General features: G+C 39.8%; 1 protein-coding gene across 2 annotated transcripts in view; it reads right to left on the reverse strand.

Annotated features, from left to right (window-relative positions):
* Positions 1-18219, reverse strand: part of TMX4 (thioredoxin related transmembrane protein 4) — a 347052-nt gene that overhangs the window by 268303 nt on the left and 60530 nt on the right. For both annotated transcript variants that reach the window (XM_085612644.1, XM_085612645.1), the window contains exon 2: positions 2060-2175. In XM_085612644.1, the coding sequence (XP_085468770.1) occupies positions 2060-2175 (116 nt within the window). The remainder of the gene's footprint in view (positions 1-2059; positions 2176-18219) is intronic.

Consider the following 18219-nt stretch of genomic DNA (forward strand, 5'->3'; position numbering starts at 1 on the left):
TTCCAGACAGAAGGAAAAAATGAAACACTTTGCATTTTCTGGCATCTGATAAGTACAGAAAATTAGCAAGGACGTATTTTCACTGCTATGAGCGTATTTCTTTTTTTAGCAATTGGAGCAAGTTATGCGGTTGATAAGGCCTTCATGTTGTTCTAGTTCAGCGAAATGCAACCTCATTAGGGCTCAGCAAAGCCTGTTATTTTTCACACTTAATGTTTAGCATTTGTTTTACAAAGAACACATCCCTTGTACATCGCTACTAAACACTGAACAGTAATACGAGAAGTACACAAATCCAATAGGGGATAAAAAGCAGAACTAACAGAAGCAGTAAATAGCAACTAAATGGGATTGTTCTGTCAGAGAAATCGCAGCATATTGCCTTAATGGTGCAAACTTGCAGCTCATAAAAAGTATTTCCTGTTCTGAAACCTCAAGCATACAAACAGCCTACTTTACATTTCAGCTTCGACAGTTTAAGTGTATCGGGTCTTTGAGGTCGAATTGACTTGTGATGGAAATATAGTTTGGCGCTGCTTCTGACCGGCACCGCGCCCTCCCATCCATTTCACTGTTCACAGAATCATGGGCATTGCTTTTTTGGTGAGAAGGTTGCATGACGTCTCTTATATTTTAATATTGTAACTATTTTATCTGATGGTAGCATTTGACTTCACGTGTCAGAACTGCTATTTCTTCTATAAATAAAATCCACAGTTGAAAAAAATTGCGACAACTCACATAAAATAACGTTATTTGTGGCCCCTATAAGAGTTTTCTTTAAGTGCATCATGTTTTGATACCATGTATTCTCTGTTTATTTTCCAATTTTAAGACATTAAGAAAAAAGATTCTGCCGATTTGAGTTCCTTTCCGAATGGGTAGGTGTGTGAATGAGTGAGTCAGTAAAAGTGCATCCAGGCAATCATAAGAACATTTTGAAAAGTTGTGATGAAACAGTCATGTTAAAAATAAAGGAATTAGCTGTATTCCATTGAAGGTCATTGCAAGGACAGACATTTAGGGCCTGATTTCAACCTTGGTGGAGAGGCGCTGGGTCCGCCGAACCGCAAAAGCCATGGTCCGATTGCTTGAAAGATTAGAAGTTTCCTCCTATCTGGTGGGCTGTTTTTTTGCATTCCCATGATGGTGTCTCACAAAATGGGCCCACAAGGGGAACGCCAAAAACAGTTCCTACACGCCATGGACTAAAAAGTCCATGGCGTGCAGGAACTGGGGTGCATCCACACAGGCATGCATACCCATGCGGAGGTAGCACAGGGGACCCTACAGGGCACACTTTATTTCCTCTCTGTCACAATATTCATGGAGTAGGAATCTCCATGACATCGCAGGCGGAAAGGAGACTCGTAATATGTTTGGAGGCTGCAGAGGTCCCGCCAAGCATATCAAAGCCTCCTGACCGCCTCAGCACTGCCAGGAAATGGCGGCTGCGGTGGAAAAATCGTAATTGGGCAGTCGGGAGACTGCCAGCGCCACGCCCCCACGAGTCTGGAGGTCCATGGACCATCAGGTGGGTGTGGGGCATTCCTGTATCCTATGGGCGAAATACAGCGTTGGCCCTGCTGCAGGCACTTAAACTTGTAACCTGCTGTTGGGGCAGAGGGCAATCTCCGAAGTAAAAATACTGACTTCAATCATTCATTTACTGCAATGAACAATTTAACTTGTATGCCACTATGCTTCCCCCATTATCTAGGTCCAGGCACATCTGGGGGTCTCAAAACCTTGTTGTTGACTACAACTCACTAATACTCTGTGATCTGGGATCAGGATTCTGTGATGGAATAGAGGGGTGCTTTGGGTGCTGATAACCAATGCATATGTCTTATGATAGTCTTTATGTGCTCTATTCTTTTCTGTGTGCTTAATGACTTTCTTTTCTTGATTATATCCATCTGATTTTGCATTCTCAATTAAATGAACAAAAAAAGATCAAGACAGTTCTTCCAATGGGAAATATAAGGACGCAGTAAAATCTGTCTTTTATCTATTTCTGTTGCAACACTCATTATCATTTTTTACCAACAAGCCTTACCTGGCTCTTGAGTGACGTCCACTTTTCCGACTGTGATATCCATTGCCACAATGCTGTGTGCAAAATTCTCCCACTCTGCTTGAATTTGCTGGCATGCTGAACACCAAGGAGCGAAGCTGTGGCCAAGAGAAACATTTGCTGTAAGTTCCATTATTCAGAAGGTAAATGTCTAGATTTTTCAAAGCCATTTTACCAACCAGAGCAAAAAAATCATATTTGATTATTTTGGATTGACTATAAATATTTTAAGATATCTCCTGATGTTTGCAGGTAACAAGCCATGAGTTGCACTGTATTACTTCCTCCATTAACTGGAAGCTATACTGTATAAAACATTATGTTCAACTACTTTACTATACATTTTAACAGAGGTAGTGTTATGGTGGATAAACAAAATGGGCAGATATTCAGGGAAACAAACAGTAAAACAGAACTACATAGCACCATCATCTACATGACATCCCAATGCACAGTAGAGAGGAATGTTACCTGGAGATGATGGTAGGGAATATTTGTGTTATTGTGCACTGAAGGTCAGTTTTCTCCTAATTTGTGGTAGAGCAGTCCAAGAAAAAAAAATTGTGCATGTGCTCCTTCAACATCCAAATTTTCACACCTGCAAAATGTGGTGTGTTTGCACGCACAGCTTAGCAGGCATTGATTTGCCATGAGTGTAATAAGTGTGCACCATGAGTGCAATATCTGTGACACCATTTATAAAGAGAGGTCCTTATTGTAAGTCCTAAACATGTGAAAGCTAGAGCTATTGAGATAGCTGGTCTTTATATCCAGAACTGGATGAATTTCAGAGAGAACCTGAGGATCTGCGGGAGAGGACTTGGGCATCCAAGAGTAAAAATACAATTAAAACAGAAAAAACTGTGTGTTTTAGTAGGGTAATAATACTGTACTGAACAACTGGGAACAAAAAATGCCATGTTGATGACCAGCTTACAGCATACTACAAGCCGATGCTTTTATATAGCTAAAACACTTTGATTTCTGTACAGGAAAACTGGATCCCTGACTTCCTGGCACCAATTTACCTCTGTATCCAGTCCAAGGGAGAGGCTTTCTGCTTAATGGTTAAATGAAGAACTAAGGTACAGCAATACAAAAGTTGGTTGCCTAGCGTCTTTCTGGTCCATTGACACGTTCTTTTAAGAAGATAACACAGAAAATTCACATCTGTCTTCAAGCAGCAATGTCATTCGATCAGGAAAATCCTCATCCACTCTTGTTAGTAATCCAAGGGAATGAAACTCATAGTTTAAAACAAGAATAAAATGGCAAACAAGTGATCAACTCCACTCGATCTGATGGATTAAGGCATTTACAATCTAAATAATCTCCTTTACGTGTGTGTTATCTGCATCTTGGAGAATGGGACCGTCCACAACCATGTCAGAGCAGACCAATCTGTCACTAAGCACAGATGTGTATGCATCCCTCTCTCCTTCCATGTTTTTGACTCAACTTAAGACACGTAAAAAATACATGTGTTTCCTAAGCAGTGTAACCTGCATTATAATTGTAGGCTACTTCATATTCCTGATGATCAAACAGAAACCTTGTATCCTATTTACATGGTGATGCAGCTTCATGGGACACCACATCAATCAATTATAAGGATCTAATTTTAACTGTAAAGGATTTTTCATGAGTGTCTTTGATCATAAGCAAATCTAATTATCTGTTATAAAAGAGTTATTGGACCTGAAACTGAGAATTATAGGTTTTCTTTTTAGTATAGTCTATGATGCTGAATGGCCAGAACAAAAGAGGTATGTCCTATTTTGTTGAAGATTATCAGATGAGCCAAAAGATGCTTTGTCACACTTTATACCCATACCCAAGACATGTGTAGTATTGATTGATCTTGTTTTACTCTTAGGCCATCATTTTGTGAAAGGAAAGTTGAAGGACAAAGAAAGGACTTCAATACTCTTTACTTAGACATGGCCGAGACTCAATAACGGAAGTAAGACATTATATATCTCCAGAGCTTATGCAGATGGATCTATGCAGTCCTATAGCAAGAGAAGAATAGGAAAGAGGACAAAAGGAAAATATGTCTTTAATGTCACAATGGAAGACATTTTCTGTCAGATTGCTGATCCATTCCCACATCAACAAAAGATGAGGGTATTCTGCAAATATATGGAAACAAAGATGGCTCAATAGTGAATAGAGCTATACACTGACCCCTACAAGATCTTGTGCTCCACAGAAAGTAGGTAATATTACTCAAGCATTAGTGTCACCTATTGTATAGGGACATGATCCACACTCTGTGGATATAACCATGCTCTGGAATTCAGATTACCCATGTTAAAAAAGAAGCAAGAAGAAGGAAATCGCTTTATAGACGTGTCACTCTCGACCTGTGGACCTAAAACACTTTGCACTATCCTTTCTCCATAAGAACACTTCATGGGTATGACGGCAAATTGTAATTTGAATTTATTGCCAACCCTAAGCTTAGGGTAATTTTTGGCTTACCACACACATCCTTAGTATTTTCATTTATTTATTTAACAGTTGTATAGCAGTCTACTACTGAAAAGTATGTATGCTCTCTACATTATAACAATACAACAGTAATGTGAAATAACATTGAAAAGGAGAAACCTGAACAATTAACTTTTACAGTATGTAGAGAGATATGGTGGTTAAAATGATGATTTGAAGACATGCATTAGGAAAGAAGAAAGGAGAGATCAAGCATAACTGCCAAATAATGTACGAGCAAAACGTATGCATTTTCACAAAAGCAATGAATTACATTGAACATATAAAACTTGAGAAGCAAGCTGAGGTGCAACAATGAGAACAACATAGAGCTATTTTTCTTTCAAAAAGTGGAAGTGGGGAGCAGTTGGAAATTTTATTGACAAGCAGAGACATGAAAAATGAGGTGAGGCAAGAAACTGATAGCAAAAAGTTACAGATTTAATTTGTACATGGGGATGGGTGCCCAGAGAACAGCTCACGATGTGGATACACCACAGCACACATGCAGGGTGTGGTGAGGGAGACAAAGCAAGATGTTGGATGGACTTTCATGAGAAAAAGCAGGGGATATAACCAGTGTGTCTTACAAGTGCAGGATAAAGAGATTGGTATTGTTTAAGAACATGAGATCTATATTGTATACATTTGATTTACAAAACAAAACATGAAACCAATGCCATTGCAATCTCTGGAACACAATATAATGATGTTGTTGATACCAAAAAAGCCAATATTTACTCACCATGTAGAGAGTATGATTGCCATATAGATCAAAAGGCAGGGGAGTAATATCATGTTGCAGACGCTTAGCGCTTATTCATAAAGATAAACATACACTTTTGTATAAGTTTGTTATTTTTCTATATTCACTAACTATGATTTAATTATAATTTTATGACTGTGAAGACTCTGTGGTCAGAGTGGAGATAGGACAAGCCTATCTTTTTATGAGTGGAGTTCTCCACCCCGACTGCAGAATCTCTGCAGTCATAAAGTTACTGTTAAATCGTAGTTTGTGAATACCAAAAAAGAGAAAACTTACACAAAAATAGCTTTATTACTCATTCACAGCCTCCAACATTTTCTCTTTTATTTTTGATTTCCACAAAAAATGACATTCTAGCATGCCTTGATTACTGGTACCTTAAAAAGTTCTCAATTGCTTTTAATTCATGATACAATTTACCAAGTCACAACTGTAGAGATGTTAAAGAAGTAGGATCTTTGTGGGGTTTATCACTGGATACATGAATGAAAGACAACTTTTACAGCCAAAGTAATGCCACTGGAGTATGTAAGGATTTCAGGCTATTCAAAAATTCATGGATGAAATGTTATAAGATCATGTGCATGATTGTGTGGTTATCTAACTAAATTACAATTTTATGTATTCAAAAAACTGTACAGAACATGCAAAGCCAAAAATGTTTTACAGAGATTGAGAGCAAACTGTTTGTTCTGAAACTAAAAAAAATGTCTTTCAAGTGGCATCAAAGTGGAAAACTTCACATTTCTCCTGCAGGTGGGCCCTTGGACTTCGGAAAAATGCAGATGCGACTGGAAGCCATGAGCTTCAACTCATGACTTATAACGTTTTTTGTGGTCACAAACATTTGCAGACTTTTTTACTATTTCTGTATTTTTTAAAAAGAAAGACATTCGTTTTTTTGGGATGAAAAAGCTTTATTTACCACTGTACCCTTTCTAAGACACATTGATTATAAGCAATCATATTATGTAAATAGCTGCATGCTAAATCAGCGGTTCCCAATATTTGGCTCGCAAACCCCCAGGGAGCGATGACTTATTACCAGGGGGTCCGCAGGTCTCGAGCACCTACTTAAACCTTCTTTCATATTTAAAGGCATTGGGATTGGCTGGTTAAGGACACACCTATGTGCCCTTACAGCACACAAGAGCTGTGAATGACAGTGCAGGGGGAGAGGAACCAAAATAAAACCAGGCCAATCACCATTCAGCCTTTGGTGTAAGCTAAAGTTGATCAGCCTTCTTTTATTATCCTGCATCTGAGGCGCGCTCACATGGCAGTGTTGGTGTTCCCTGGTGTGTAAGTGTGTTTTTGTGTGTGTTCGGGCCCAGAGCATTTTGATTCACCTGTTCCCTCTCCACCTCTGGTCTTGCGTCACCTGCATGCAGAAGAGCTGTGCTTCTTGTTGTTTTAAGGCTGAGCATCGGCAGGAAGGAAATGGTGGGCCTCTCGACACATGAGTGATTTTATTTTTCTGTGTTCTGCTAATTCATAGTCATTCAGCCCGTTTGTAAAAGTAAGGGTCACCCCCCTGGCCTCTGAAATGAGTATGTAAAGTTGCTGCTATGGCTGAGAGCAGGAGCCTCATAACGCTAAATAGACCACTGTATCCATACATGCCAATAGACCAGATGGAGACGGGAGAATCCAGTTTTTTAATGCAAAAAATTGCTTTATTTTTGCTGTCTCCCAGCTGAAATCGCCACTGCTTCAATAGACGTTAATGGGGTTCTTTTACTAAAATCTCCTACTTTCCTCGTCTAAAATATTGGCATGTATGCATATGTATTTCACAATTCTCAATGTCACATCAGCTGCTCATGTCACGTCCCATGGCTGCCAACAAACCACACAGGAAACCTCTGTGACACTCTGGTTTAAATTGAATCTCAACCTCAACACACTTACGGCAGTGTGTAGCAGACAAAACGAATTTCTGAAGTGTTCTCGATTAAGTTCCACCCTGCTCATATTTTCCAATACTATTGTGCAATCAACAATGAACTGCTTCCAGGCTTGAGGCCAAATGAATGAGCTATGTTTAATTAAACTGAGCAAATGGAATTATTTTGAATCTTTGCTGAAAATTAATAAGGATTGGTGAATCACCCCCACCACAAACTTGGGATTTTTTTGTTTTTGCTTTTCAAGCTTGAAGATATTCAATTTTATATTCAGGTTTGTCTTATTGGACTCTTACAGAATATATCCTGTAATATCAGTTAGATACAACTACTTTTGAACACAAGTGTAGGGGGTCGTGCTGGAGGTAGTGTTTTAGGGTTTAGGGTAGTGCAGTGGTGTTTGGGTAGTACAGGGGGTCCTGCTGGGGTAGTGTTTTAGGGTTAAGGGTAGTGCAGTGGTGTTTGTGTAGTGTAGGGGGTCGTGCTGGGGGTAGTATTTTATGGCTTAGGGTAGTGCATGGTTTTTGGGTAGTGTAAGGGGTCACGCTGGGGGTAGTGTTTTAGGGTTTGGGTAGTGCAGTGGTGTATGGGTAGTGTAGGGGGTCGTGCTGGGGTAGTGCTTTAGGGTTTAGGGTAGTGCAGTGGAGTTTGAGTAGTGTAGGGGGTCATGCTGGTGGTAGTGTTTTAGGGTTTAGGGTAGTGCAGTGGTGTTTGTGTAGTGTAGGGGGTCGTGCTGGGGATAGTATTTTATGGTTTAGGGTAGTGCATGGTGTTTGGGTAGTGTAAGGGGTTGTGCTGGGGGTAGATTTAGGGTTTATGGTAGTGCAGTGGTGTTTGGGTAGTGTAGGGAGTCGTGCTGGGGGTAATGTTTTAGGGTTTAGGATAGTGCATTAGTGTTTGGGTAGTATAGGGGGTCTTGCTGGGGTAGTGTTTTAGGGTTTAGGGTAGTGCAGTGGTGTTTGTGTAGTGTAGGGGTAGTGTTTTAGGGTTTAGGGTAGTGCAGAGGTGTTTGTGTCCTGTAGGGGGTCGTGCTGGGTTCTAGTGTTTTAGGGTTTAGGGTAGTGCAGTGGTGTTTGTGTAGTGTAGGGGGTCGTGTTTTAGGGTTTAGGGTCATGCAGTGGTGTTTGTATAGTGTAGGGGGTCGTGCTGGGGTAGTGTTTTAGGGTGTAAGGCAGTGCAGTGGTGTTTGTGTAGTGAAGGGGGTTGTGCTGGGGGTAGTGTTTTAGGGTTTAGGGTAGTGCACTGCTGTTTGGCTAGTGTAGGGGGTTGTGCTTGGGGTAGATTTAGGGTTTAGGGTAGTGCAGTGGTGTTTGGGTAGTGTAGGGAGTCGTGCTGGTGGTAGTGTTTTAGGGTTTAGGGTAGTGCAGTTATGTTTGAGTAGTGTAGGGTGTCGTGCTGAGGGTAGTGTTTTAGGGTTTAGGGTAGTGCAGTGGTGTTTGGGTAGTGGAGAGGGTAGTGTTTTAGGGTTTAGGGTAGTGCGCCCAACCAGCCACAATATCCATGGACAAAGGGGATCCTGACTCTTTTGAACGCTCCGCCAATTGAATAATTTGGGTAAAGGGCCCTACCACTTCCAAGACCTATCAATTCCTTTCTTGGGATCCATCATATACTTGGAGAAAAAGGTACATAGTTTCTCATCAATTTCAGGCCTGTGTGCCACCTTCCCCTTCAGTGAGGGCCTGGGACATTCTCCCCTCATCCTATTCCTGACCTCCCTTTCAAGGGATTGATGGATTTTCCCCACCACATACTCTGCCACTTTGGTGTCAGGGGTCCACTCCGCCGACCTAGGATGGTAAATTTGGGTAGGCTCGAACATGTCCGAGTGGACCCCGTCCCCAACCCGGGACTGAGAGGAGTGGGACTCTGGATGCCAGGGATGCCCGAGTCCTTATCCTCATCGCCCTCCGATACACCCTCTCCCTCTAAGGGAAACCCGACGTCGGGGTCTACAATAGTGGTGACAACGTTGTAATTTCCTCCGGACTCCACCTCCCGGCAGGGTGCATGTTTTAGCGTTCGCACATTGTTGAGGAGGGTCTCCGTAAGTTTATCAAATCCTTCCAAGTGCCCCACGTTATGCTTAATGGCCCTTTTATTCCCCATCTGGGAGCTACTGGGACCACCCACCACCAGATCTGGGTCACTGAACACCCCAGGGATGCTTTTCGCCAGCTTATCAACCTGATCCCTAAGAGCGCCCTAGAAATAGCCAGAGAGAGGGCTTGGTCCACTGCTGGAGGGAGAAGTTGGGGGGGCCATTCCTCCTCCACTTCCCGGTAGGAGGAGTAAAAATGGTCTTCTGGAGAAGACATGATAGCAGAGGGTGTGAGCACAGAACAAATGCCCTTAAAATCCTTAAGGCAGCCCCCTCACCCATGCTCCAACAGCTGGGCTTTCCCCGAAGCTGTTATAAGAATAGACTGAGGCGCAATACCAATTACCACCACCAGGTGGCGCTTGTCACTGACGTGGCCGTGTGGGATAATCACCGCGTAGCCGTGTCAAAATTAGGCGAGGGTTGGTCGGGAATCAAGCCGACACTAAAGGAGTGACCGGATTCCCAAACGCGCGTAAAGACTAGTGGGAGCACTCGACGGAGCTGCCTCGCTCGGACCAGATGCACCTGACAGGATCTCACCACGCGCAGAGCGCACAGCGGGAGAAACTGCGAGGGGGAGAACGCTCTCAGGCAAGAGCCTGCTACACAGGTAATATGAAACAATACCAAGGCAATAATGCGAATAACATGCACAAGAAACCGCTATACAAACACCAACAACGTCAGATCAAGCCAAGAATGTAAGGAATGCACATAACTGACGAGCAGTGAAGAAAGAGGAAGCGTAAGGGACGTCATGATATTATATACGATGGACTGTGATATGATTGGACTATAGTTGACTTGGAGACTACCCCCCAATGGTTCATGGGTTGTGTAGTCTTTTGTTTAATGATTGTTGTGTTACGTTTTCTTTGAACTGCTATGCAAATAAAGTGAGGAAAGATATGCATAATCCTCGCCTCCGTCCTGCCATAGAATTCATTAAACTTTATTCGATCTGATTTAGAAACATAGATCATAAAAGTGTACATAAAAACAGTAAATCCTCTTTCCTAATACAATACAGTGAACATTAATTAAAACCAGTAGGTAAAAACGGGTGTTACAAAGCCCGGTTCAGAGCAACTTCAGGTTAACAGAATCGTAAAGTTCAATGTTTCGCAAGATCAATCTCATGTACTTCGTGCAAAATACGCAATAAGGAGTCCAAGTAAAATGTAACGCTCCAATACCTGACCAGTCTGCACTATATAAAACTGCAGAAAAACTAAAAATAAAAAGTGTTTTGCACACTTCTGTCATTGGGCTGTATGTGGGCTACATCTGGGTGACATTTGTGCCACATTTGGGCTCTTTTTTCTCTGGTGGCCATCTTGGGAGACTTATTTGTTATGAAGTTTCCTAATTTCCTCATTTACTGCAGTCTCCTCAGAAGGAAATGCTTTCAGATTTTTACTTTGATTACATCAAGAAGGCATTCGGATGTGTCACACATTTGCCATAAATTCAGAATGTCAGCACTCTAGTTGTTCATTAGATCACTGTAGTAAAGCTACTGCTCACCAGGGAGTTAACTTGAAGTCTACTGCTGGTATTGAAAGCGATTGTTTCAGTCTGCATGTCAGAATTTTCTAATGAAATAGAAGAGGATTTGAGATCTCACTTAAAACATGCCCTACATTTTCTTTCTGCAGCACTAACCATAATTTCTATGGCAAAATGAACCCCCTCATTTTGTTCCTTTTTAAATTAAATGTTTTAAGTGTTATCAGTCTATTCCAATCAAGATGGCTTCAGGTGTGCCATAATGTTGTCATAAGTAAGACTGTTAGCTCTCTAGTTGTTCTTTAGAACACTCTGGGTAGCTGCAGTAGAACACAAAGGCATCAACTGACAGGCTGCTCCTGTTGAAATATAACAGGAAGATATTTGAGATCTCACTTAAAACATGTCCAAAGTTTTCTTTCTACAGCACTAACCATACTTTCTATGGCAAAATGATCGCCCTCATTTTGTTCCTTTTTAAATTAAATGTTTTAAGTGTTGCCAGTTTATTCCAATCAAGATGGCTTCAGGTGTGCCATAATGGTGTCATAAGTAAGACTGTTAGCTCTCTAGTTGTTCTTTAGAACACTCTGGGTAGCTGCAGTAGAACACAAAGGCCTTAACTGACAGGCTTCTCCTGTTGAAATATAACAGGAAGATATTTGAGATCACACTTGAAACATGTCCTAATTTTTCTTTCTACAGCACTAACCATAATTTCTATGACAAAATGAACCCATCATTTTGTTCCTTTTTAAATTTAATATTTTAAGTGTTACCAGTTTATTCAAATCAAGATGGCTTCAGGTGTGCCATACATTTGACATAAGTAAGACTGTTAGCGCTCTAGTCGTTCTTTAGAACACTCTGGGAAGCTGCAGTAGAACACAAAGGAATCAACTGACAGTCTCTGCCCTTATTGGATGTACATGATTTACTGAGAATGTCAGACTTCATTCTCACATGACTGAGAAAGATAATGTGAATTTACAGAAAATATGCTCTCATTTTAGCTTCAGTTTTCTCTCAAACATGATTCATGATATCCCAGCAGAAGGTTTTTCACAGGGTAAAATCACCTTAGAACACACCACAATTCCTGAAATTAGTATGGTACCATCAACAAATGAATTCTAATATAACTAAAGTCTGTTATAACCCTTTATAATTCTCCTTTAGGTAACCCTCAAAATCTTCGATTCATTACAATGCACTTCAATGGGGTACTATCATGTATATTGGTCCCAAGATGGCTGCCAGCAATTCCAGGATGAAGTGCTGACAGCCAATCAGATCTCACGATGAGATGTGTCATTATGCTCCGCCCAGATATTGAAACTTTTTCTTTTTCTAATTTCTCATGAACTACTGAACGGATTTACACCATTTAACAAAAAGGGATCTTTCTGAACCAAGTGCTACCTTTTCGCCAAATTTGATGTAATTCCGTTTAGCAGTTCGGGCTGTAGACCTGTCTACAGTTTCCTATGGGAATTAACATGGAGAAAACGCGTTTTGGAAACCCCCTTTTTTCTCAGCCCCCACTTTCTGAATCATCATGAAACTTTTAAGATAGGAGCTGACCAGAGCGCCCCATGAGCTTTGAAAATTTCGTGAAGATTCGTCAACCGACGCCAACGTTATTGGGAAAAGAATGTTACGATTTTCCTATGGATAATAGGTCCTAACTATAACTACCTACTGGCGGCCGCCAGTAGGTAATATATATATATACATATATAAATATATTAAACAACTTCCCAACTCTTCCCGCTTCCCATCCGGCAAACAGCGAAGAGAGAGTCACGGACACCTCGTTTCTTCGTGGCAAAGTCAGGTCTTTATTTTAAATATACAGCTTTCGACGCGTTTCGGATATCACAGTATCCTTGTTCACATGCGGAAATGCTGTCCGCCAACTGTTTTTATACCCGTGTACCTTTTTTTTGGTTGTGAAAGTTTCAGTGCAACATCACGTGATCATAGATCATAGATCATAGACATAGACAACATCCTCAATAGCGTTACTGCCTTCTCTTTTGGTTTGTTCAATATGCGGTAAAAAAGTTTAAATACACATTGTATGACAAGAAAAATTACAATTACAAGTTCCATAAATAATTACTGTGTCATTGCATAAATGCTGTATATAGACCCCTAGAAAGCGGGATAAATCCCATAATTTGCGAGGGAAGCCGATTTTGGCTATGGACACATTCCGTTTGGCAGCATAAATGCTGATTCACAAACAATAGCCTAAAAAGATGACTTGTATGAAAATAAAGACATGAACTAAAAACCTTTGTCTCTTGTCAAATTTGTGCAAATTACGCATATATGTAAACCACTGGAAGCTCCCATATTGTCTAGGGAATGCTGAAAGAAGTGCATAAATGCTCAATCATGTAAGGTGCTGGAAGTGTAGTGCAAATAGTGCAATTATAAAATCATTTACTTAATAAGTGCCTAAAAATAGGGAAAATTTAAAAACCGGGGGGGGGGAGGACATATGTGTTAGCAGCTGGGGATATATATGTACAAAAGAGCATAAGCGAATTCAATGTAAAAATCATCTATAAAAACCCTCTATAAAAAACTCTCATAAAAAGAATTATCATAAAAGGTCAGTATAAAAAATCTTCACATAAAAACATCATGCCACAGGACCTATAAAAAGTTATGGAGATCTTCAGTGTTGTTCAGCCCATTTGGATGTTTAGTATCGAGTTCAACAATCAGTCTGGATTCTAACTGTCGCAACAATCTTTCCCGATTTCCCCCTCTTGGTAGATTGGGGATGGCAGCGATTACAAAGTATTTTAAACATTTAAGATCATTTCCGTGTACTGCTTTGAAATGTCGTGCGACCGGGTACGCCGTGTCATTATTAACGATGGCACGTAAGTGTTGCAAGATCCTGACATGCACCTGTAGTTTTGTACTGCCAATATATTTAAGGCCACAGGTGCATGTCAGAACGTACACTGCATACTCAGTTTTACAGTTGTAGCTGCCTTTGATCTTCTGTTCAATGGGACTGAAAGGGGTCATATATTTGGTGGTGGTTTCACCAAATCTGCAAGCTCGACATGAGGCACATTTAAAAAAACCCTGCCTGGGTTGTAGCCAGGTAGATTTTTTGGCTATGGTCTCAGGACTTTTCCTGACCAGCTCGCACCTCATAGACATACCTCTCCTATACGTAATAGTGGGGTCGTTAGGCAGGTCAGGAGATAGGACGGCATCAGTCAGGACTATGGGCCAATTGCGTTTGATTATGGATTTTATTTGGCGTTCCTGCTGATTGAAGGTTAGAATTAGTCTAGGAATATTGGAGTCCGATGTTTGCTCACGTCTACTGTTGGTGCTTTCTAACAGAGATTCTCTAGACCGTAGGGCTACCTTAGTAACTGCTTGTTTAAGAATGTGCGTATTATAGCCTCTTTGTCTAAACCTTACAAGTGCCTCATTGGTACATTTCTCCTGTTGTTCCGTAGAGCTACAGATTCTTTTTAACCTCAGAAGTTCCCCATAGGGGATGCTTTGTATCAGGTGTCTTGGGTGGGCACTGGATGCATGCAGCGTTGAATTCCCTGCTGTTCCCTTTCTGTGTAGGGTGGTGTTAATTGTGCCATCATTAATAAACAGTTTCACATCAAGAAAGTCCACTTCCATATCACTAATATGTGAGGTGAATTTAAGGTTCACTTCATTATTATTGATGTTGTTAATAAATGAAATGGCTTCCTCTTCACTGCCTTGCCAAATGACAAAAACGTCGTCAATATACCTGAACCAATACTTAACATATATACATATATATATATTCACTGAAAAAAACATGGGTTTCACACACGTTATAGTTAGGAATTAGCATTTAAAAAACCTTAGAAATTCAGTGAAAAAACCATAGGTTTCACACACGTTATAGTTAGGAATTAGCATTTAAAAAACCTTAGAAATTCAGTGAAAAAACCATAGGTTTCACACATGTTATAGTTAGCTGGACATTTTACTCGTAAAAAACCAATGAAATTCCCCCATTATAGTTAGTTCAGCTAACTATAACTCGCGCGCCCGCAATGCACTGCTGATGACGTCACATATTACATCACTCATGACATGGTCAGTGACATCACTCATGACATCACTGATGACATCTCAAATGACATCACTGATGACATCATCCAGTGAATGTGGGTTTTTCTGAAAATTAAATATGTTTTATATATGTATATCTCAAGGTCGATGGAAGAATAAATGGGTATATAAGTGTCTAAATGGATGATTTGTTTTTGAAAAATTGATTGTGTAACTGACTGATTAAGTGTATCATAGTGAATACATGGCTTAGTGAGTAATGTTTAAATATGTAAATATCTGTATCAGTCTCTCACTTTGTGTATAAGTGGCTGCATGGGTTGGTGAGTAGCTACATGGGTGTCTATACAGGTTATTAGTTGGTTTTTTGAGTATCAGTCTGAGTGTCTGCATGGTTCGGTGGGGGGTATTACGTAGTGCATAGGTGCATGAATGAGTGACTCACTGTTTGTATGTGTTGAACAGAGCATGTGTGCAGGACTGCATGGGTGGATGAGTGTGTGTATGGGTGTGTTAGTGAGTGAATGACTGTCTCAATAGTGTCTTTATGAGTAACTACATATGTTTAAAACTAGTATATGTGACTATTGGTGTATATATGTGAGTATATGTGAGAGTGAGAGATTGAAAGAGTTCCTGTATGAATAAGTATGTGTTTCTATAAGTGATTGTTTAAAAGACTAAGTATGTGTAAGTTTCCGTAGAAGTAAGTGTGGTGGTGTGTGTATAACTGTATATGCAAGTAAATGTATGTTTGATTCTTTATTAGCATGAGTGACTATGTGTGTGAGTTGCTCTATGGATGAGTGGCATTGTGTAACAGGATGTATAGGTGTATGAGTACATATGATAAGTGAGTACATGTATGAGTGACTGTATTGGACTGTTGGTGAATGAGTGGATGTGTATGTGGATCTTAGAATTACTGAAGAGGTTGTTGTAACTGTTATTGGTATGTCCATTGTTTTGTAAATTTTAGTCTCTATTTTTGAATGTGTGTGTCAAAGGTTATATTAGGGGAAGAGGAGGTCTGCCACTCTATCACAAGGATGATGTCATCAGTGATGTCATCAGTGATGTCATTTGAGATGTCATCAGTGATGTCATGAGTGATGTCACTGACCATGTCATGAGTGATGTAATATGTGACGTCATCAGCAGTGCATTGCGGGCGCGCGAGTTATAGTTAGCTGAACTAACTATAATGGGGGAATTTCATTGGTTTTTTACGAGTAAAATGTCCAGCTAACTATAACATGTGTGAAACCTATGGTTTTTTCACTGAATTTCTAAGGTTTTTTAAATGCTAATTCCTAACTATAACGTGTGTGAAACCTATGGTTTTTTCACTGAATTTCTAAGGTTTTTTAAATGCTAATTCCTAACTATAACGTGTGTGAAACCCATGGTTTTTTCAGTGAATTTGCAAGGTTTTTTAAATGCTAATTTTTTTTTTTTCTTCTATTTTTTCTAACATATTTTTATTTTAATTTTCTTACCTTTTATAAAGACTATGATTTAATTTTTTAAATTTTTTAATATGTTTTTTTTTATATATTTTTTAAAATAAACATGTAAAATTTATTTGCAGTACTTTTTTTCTATTTTTTTTAAAAAAAAATTTAGTACGCGTACCGTAAGCTCACGGTAAGCGTACGGTTTACGCAACGTCCGTAATTTTCCTACGCTGCTTGCGTATAGTTACGCAATTTGCGTAGCCGCGCGTACCCCGCGTGGGACGCGTACGCGTGTACGCTACACGCGCACGTTACGCGGAAGTGTCGGGTAGTGACTGTTATGTGCATGCGCGCAAGCGCGTGTCTTTTTTACGCGCATGCGCACTTTTGCCGTAAGCGTACCGTAAGCGTACGGTAGGTCATGTGATCATGAAACACAACTTTTGATTGATTGAAACTACTTTCAGTTCTAGAACTCTCCTACACCACACCCATTCCCCTCATTTCTGCTTGTGATCCCTTGGGAAAAGGAGCTGGTTTGTCTTTGGGATACGATGGCAGAACAGCAGAGCTCTTCTGAGAGTGAGGCTAGCACTAGCAGCACTGTCTTGAGGCAGAGATCGAGGAAACAAAAGCCCTCTTATGTATGGGATTATTTTACTTTTCCTGAAGGCCAGCAAAAGGTAAATGCACCCTTAGTGACTTGTAAGCTGTGTAAGCGTGTACTTTCTAGAGGTAATCCTAACAGGAAGTATTCCTTTGGGAATCACACCATGAAGAGACACCTCCAGGATGTACACAGAAGGACACATGGTCATCTTTTTGGAGGTAACTCTTCAGAAAGACAAGCCAGTACATCCACAGCAGCTCAGCCTGGACCATCATCTGCAGGGCTGACTCCTTCTTCTGCAGGTCAGGTGAGCCCTTCATCTGTGGGGGGAGAATCTCCTTTTGCTGGCCCTCTGGAAATCAACCCTCGATTTCGGAAGGTTGATATTCGATGCACATTTTGTCAAGATCTAATTTGCTATAGGGAGACCAGTGTTTCCCTAGTGAACAACAAAATAGATCAGCACATTTGTCGCTTTGAATAATTTTCCCATGCTTCCTTTCCTCTGTCCCTGCATGAACACAACGGTTCTTTTAAGAGCCAACCTTATCTTTCATCTTTTTTTTACATATGTTTTTTAAAACTTTTTTTTTTTTTTTTTACCGTACGCGTACGGTGCGCGTACTTTTTTTTTATTTTTAAAAAAAAACACTAAAAATCAATTATCACATTACAAGGTCCTTGAGAGACTACAATTATTATTATTGACTTACCATACTCACTCAAAAAAATATTTATTCATTTGTTTTTAAAAAAAATAGTTTTAAAAATGGTTCTAGTTTTCGAAATTTTTCTATATCTATCTGGAAAAAAAGAAAAAAGTATTAATATTTTTAAAACATTTTATAATACAGTACACATATTTACATTTTTTTCCAAAAAATATTTTTGCCTTATTTTTGCTGTTTTCAGAATATATTGCATTTCACTATAAATTGTGAAAGCAATTGCATTCATCATTTTACAGCGGGCAAAAAAAAATAACAATCACAAAGATTGTATTAAAAAAGCCCTGATTCTTTTTTTACTTAAACTTAACATTATAGAAATGCATAATATTCTAAAAAAATATCATCTAATACCAATACTTATTTCTTTAAAATACCGTCTGATATGTTTGTTTCAGAAGTATAATCACAATATTATATCTCAAATAACTCCAAAATACATCTGATTTCATTTCCTTTAGACC

Source organism: Triturus cristatus, chromosome 6 (genome assembly GCF_964204655.1).
Source record: "Triturus cristatus chromosome 6, aTriCri1.1, whole genome shotgun sequence".
Lineage (NCBI taxonomy): Eukaryota > Metazoa > Chordata > Amphibia > Caudata > Salamandridae > Triturus > Triturus cristatus.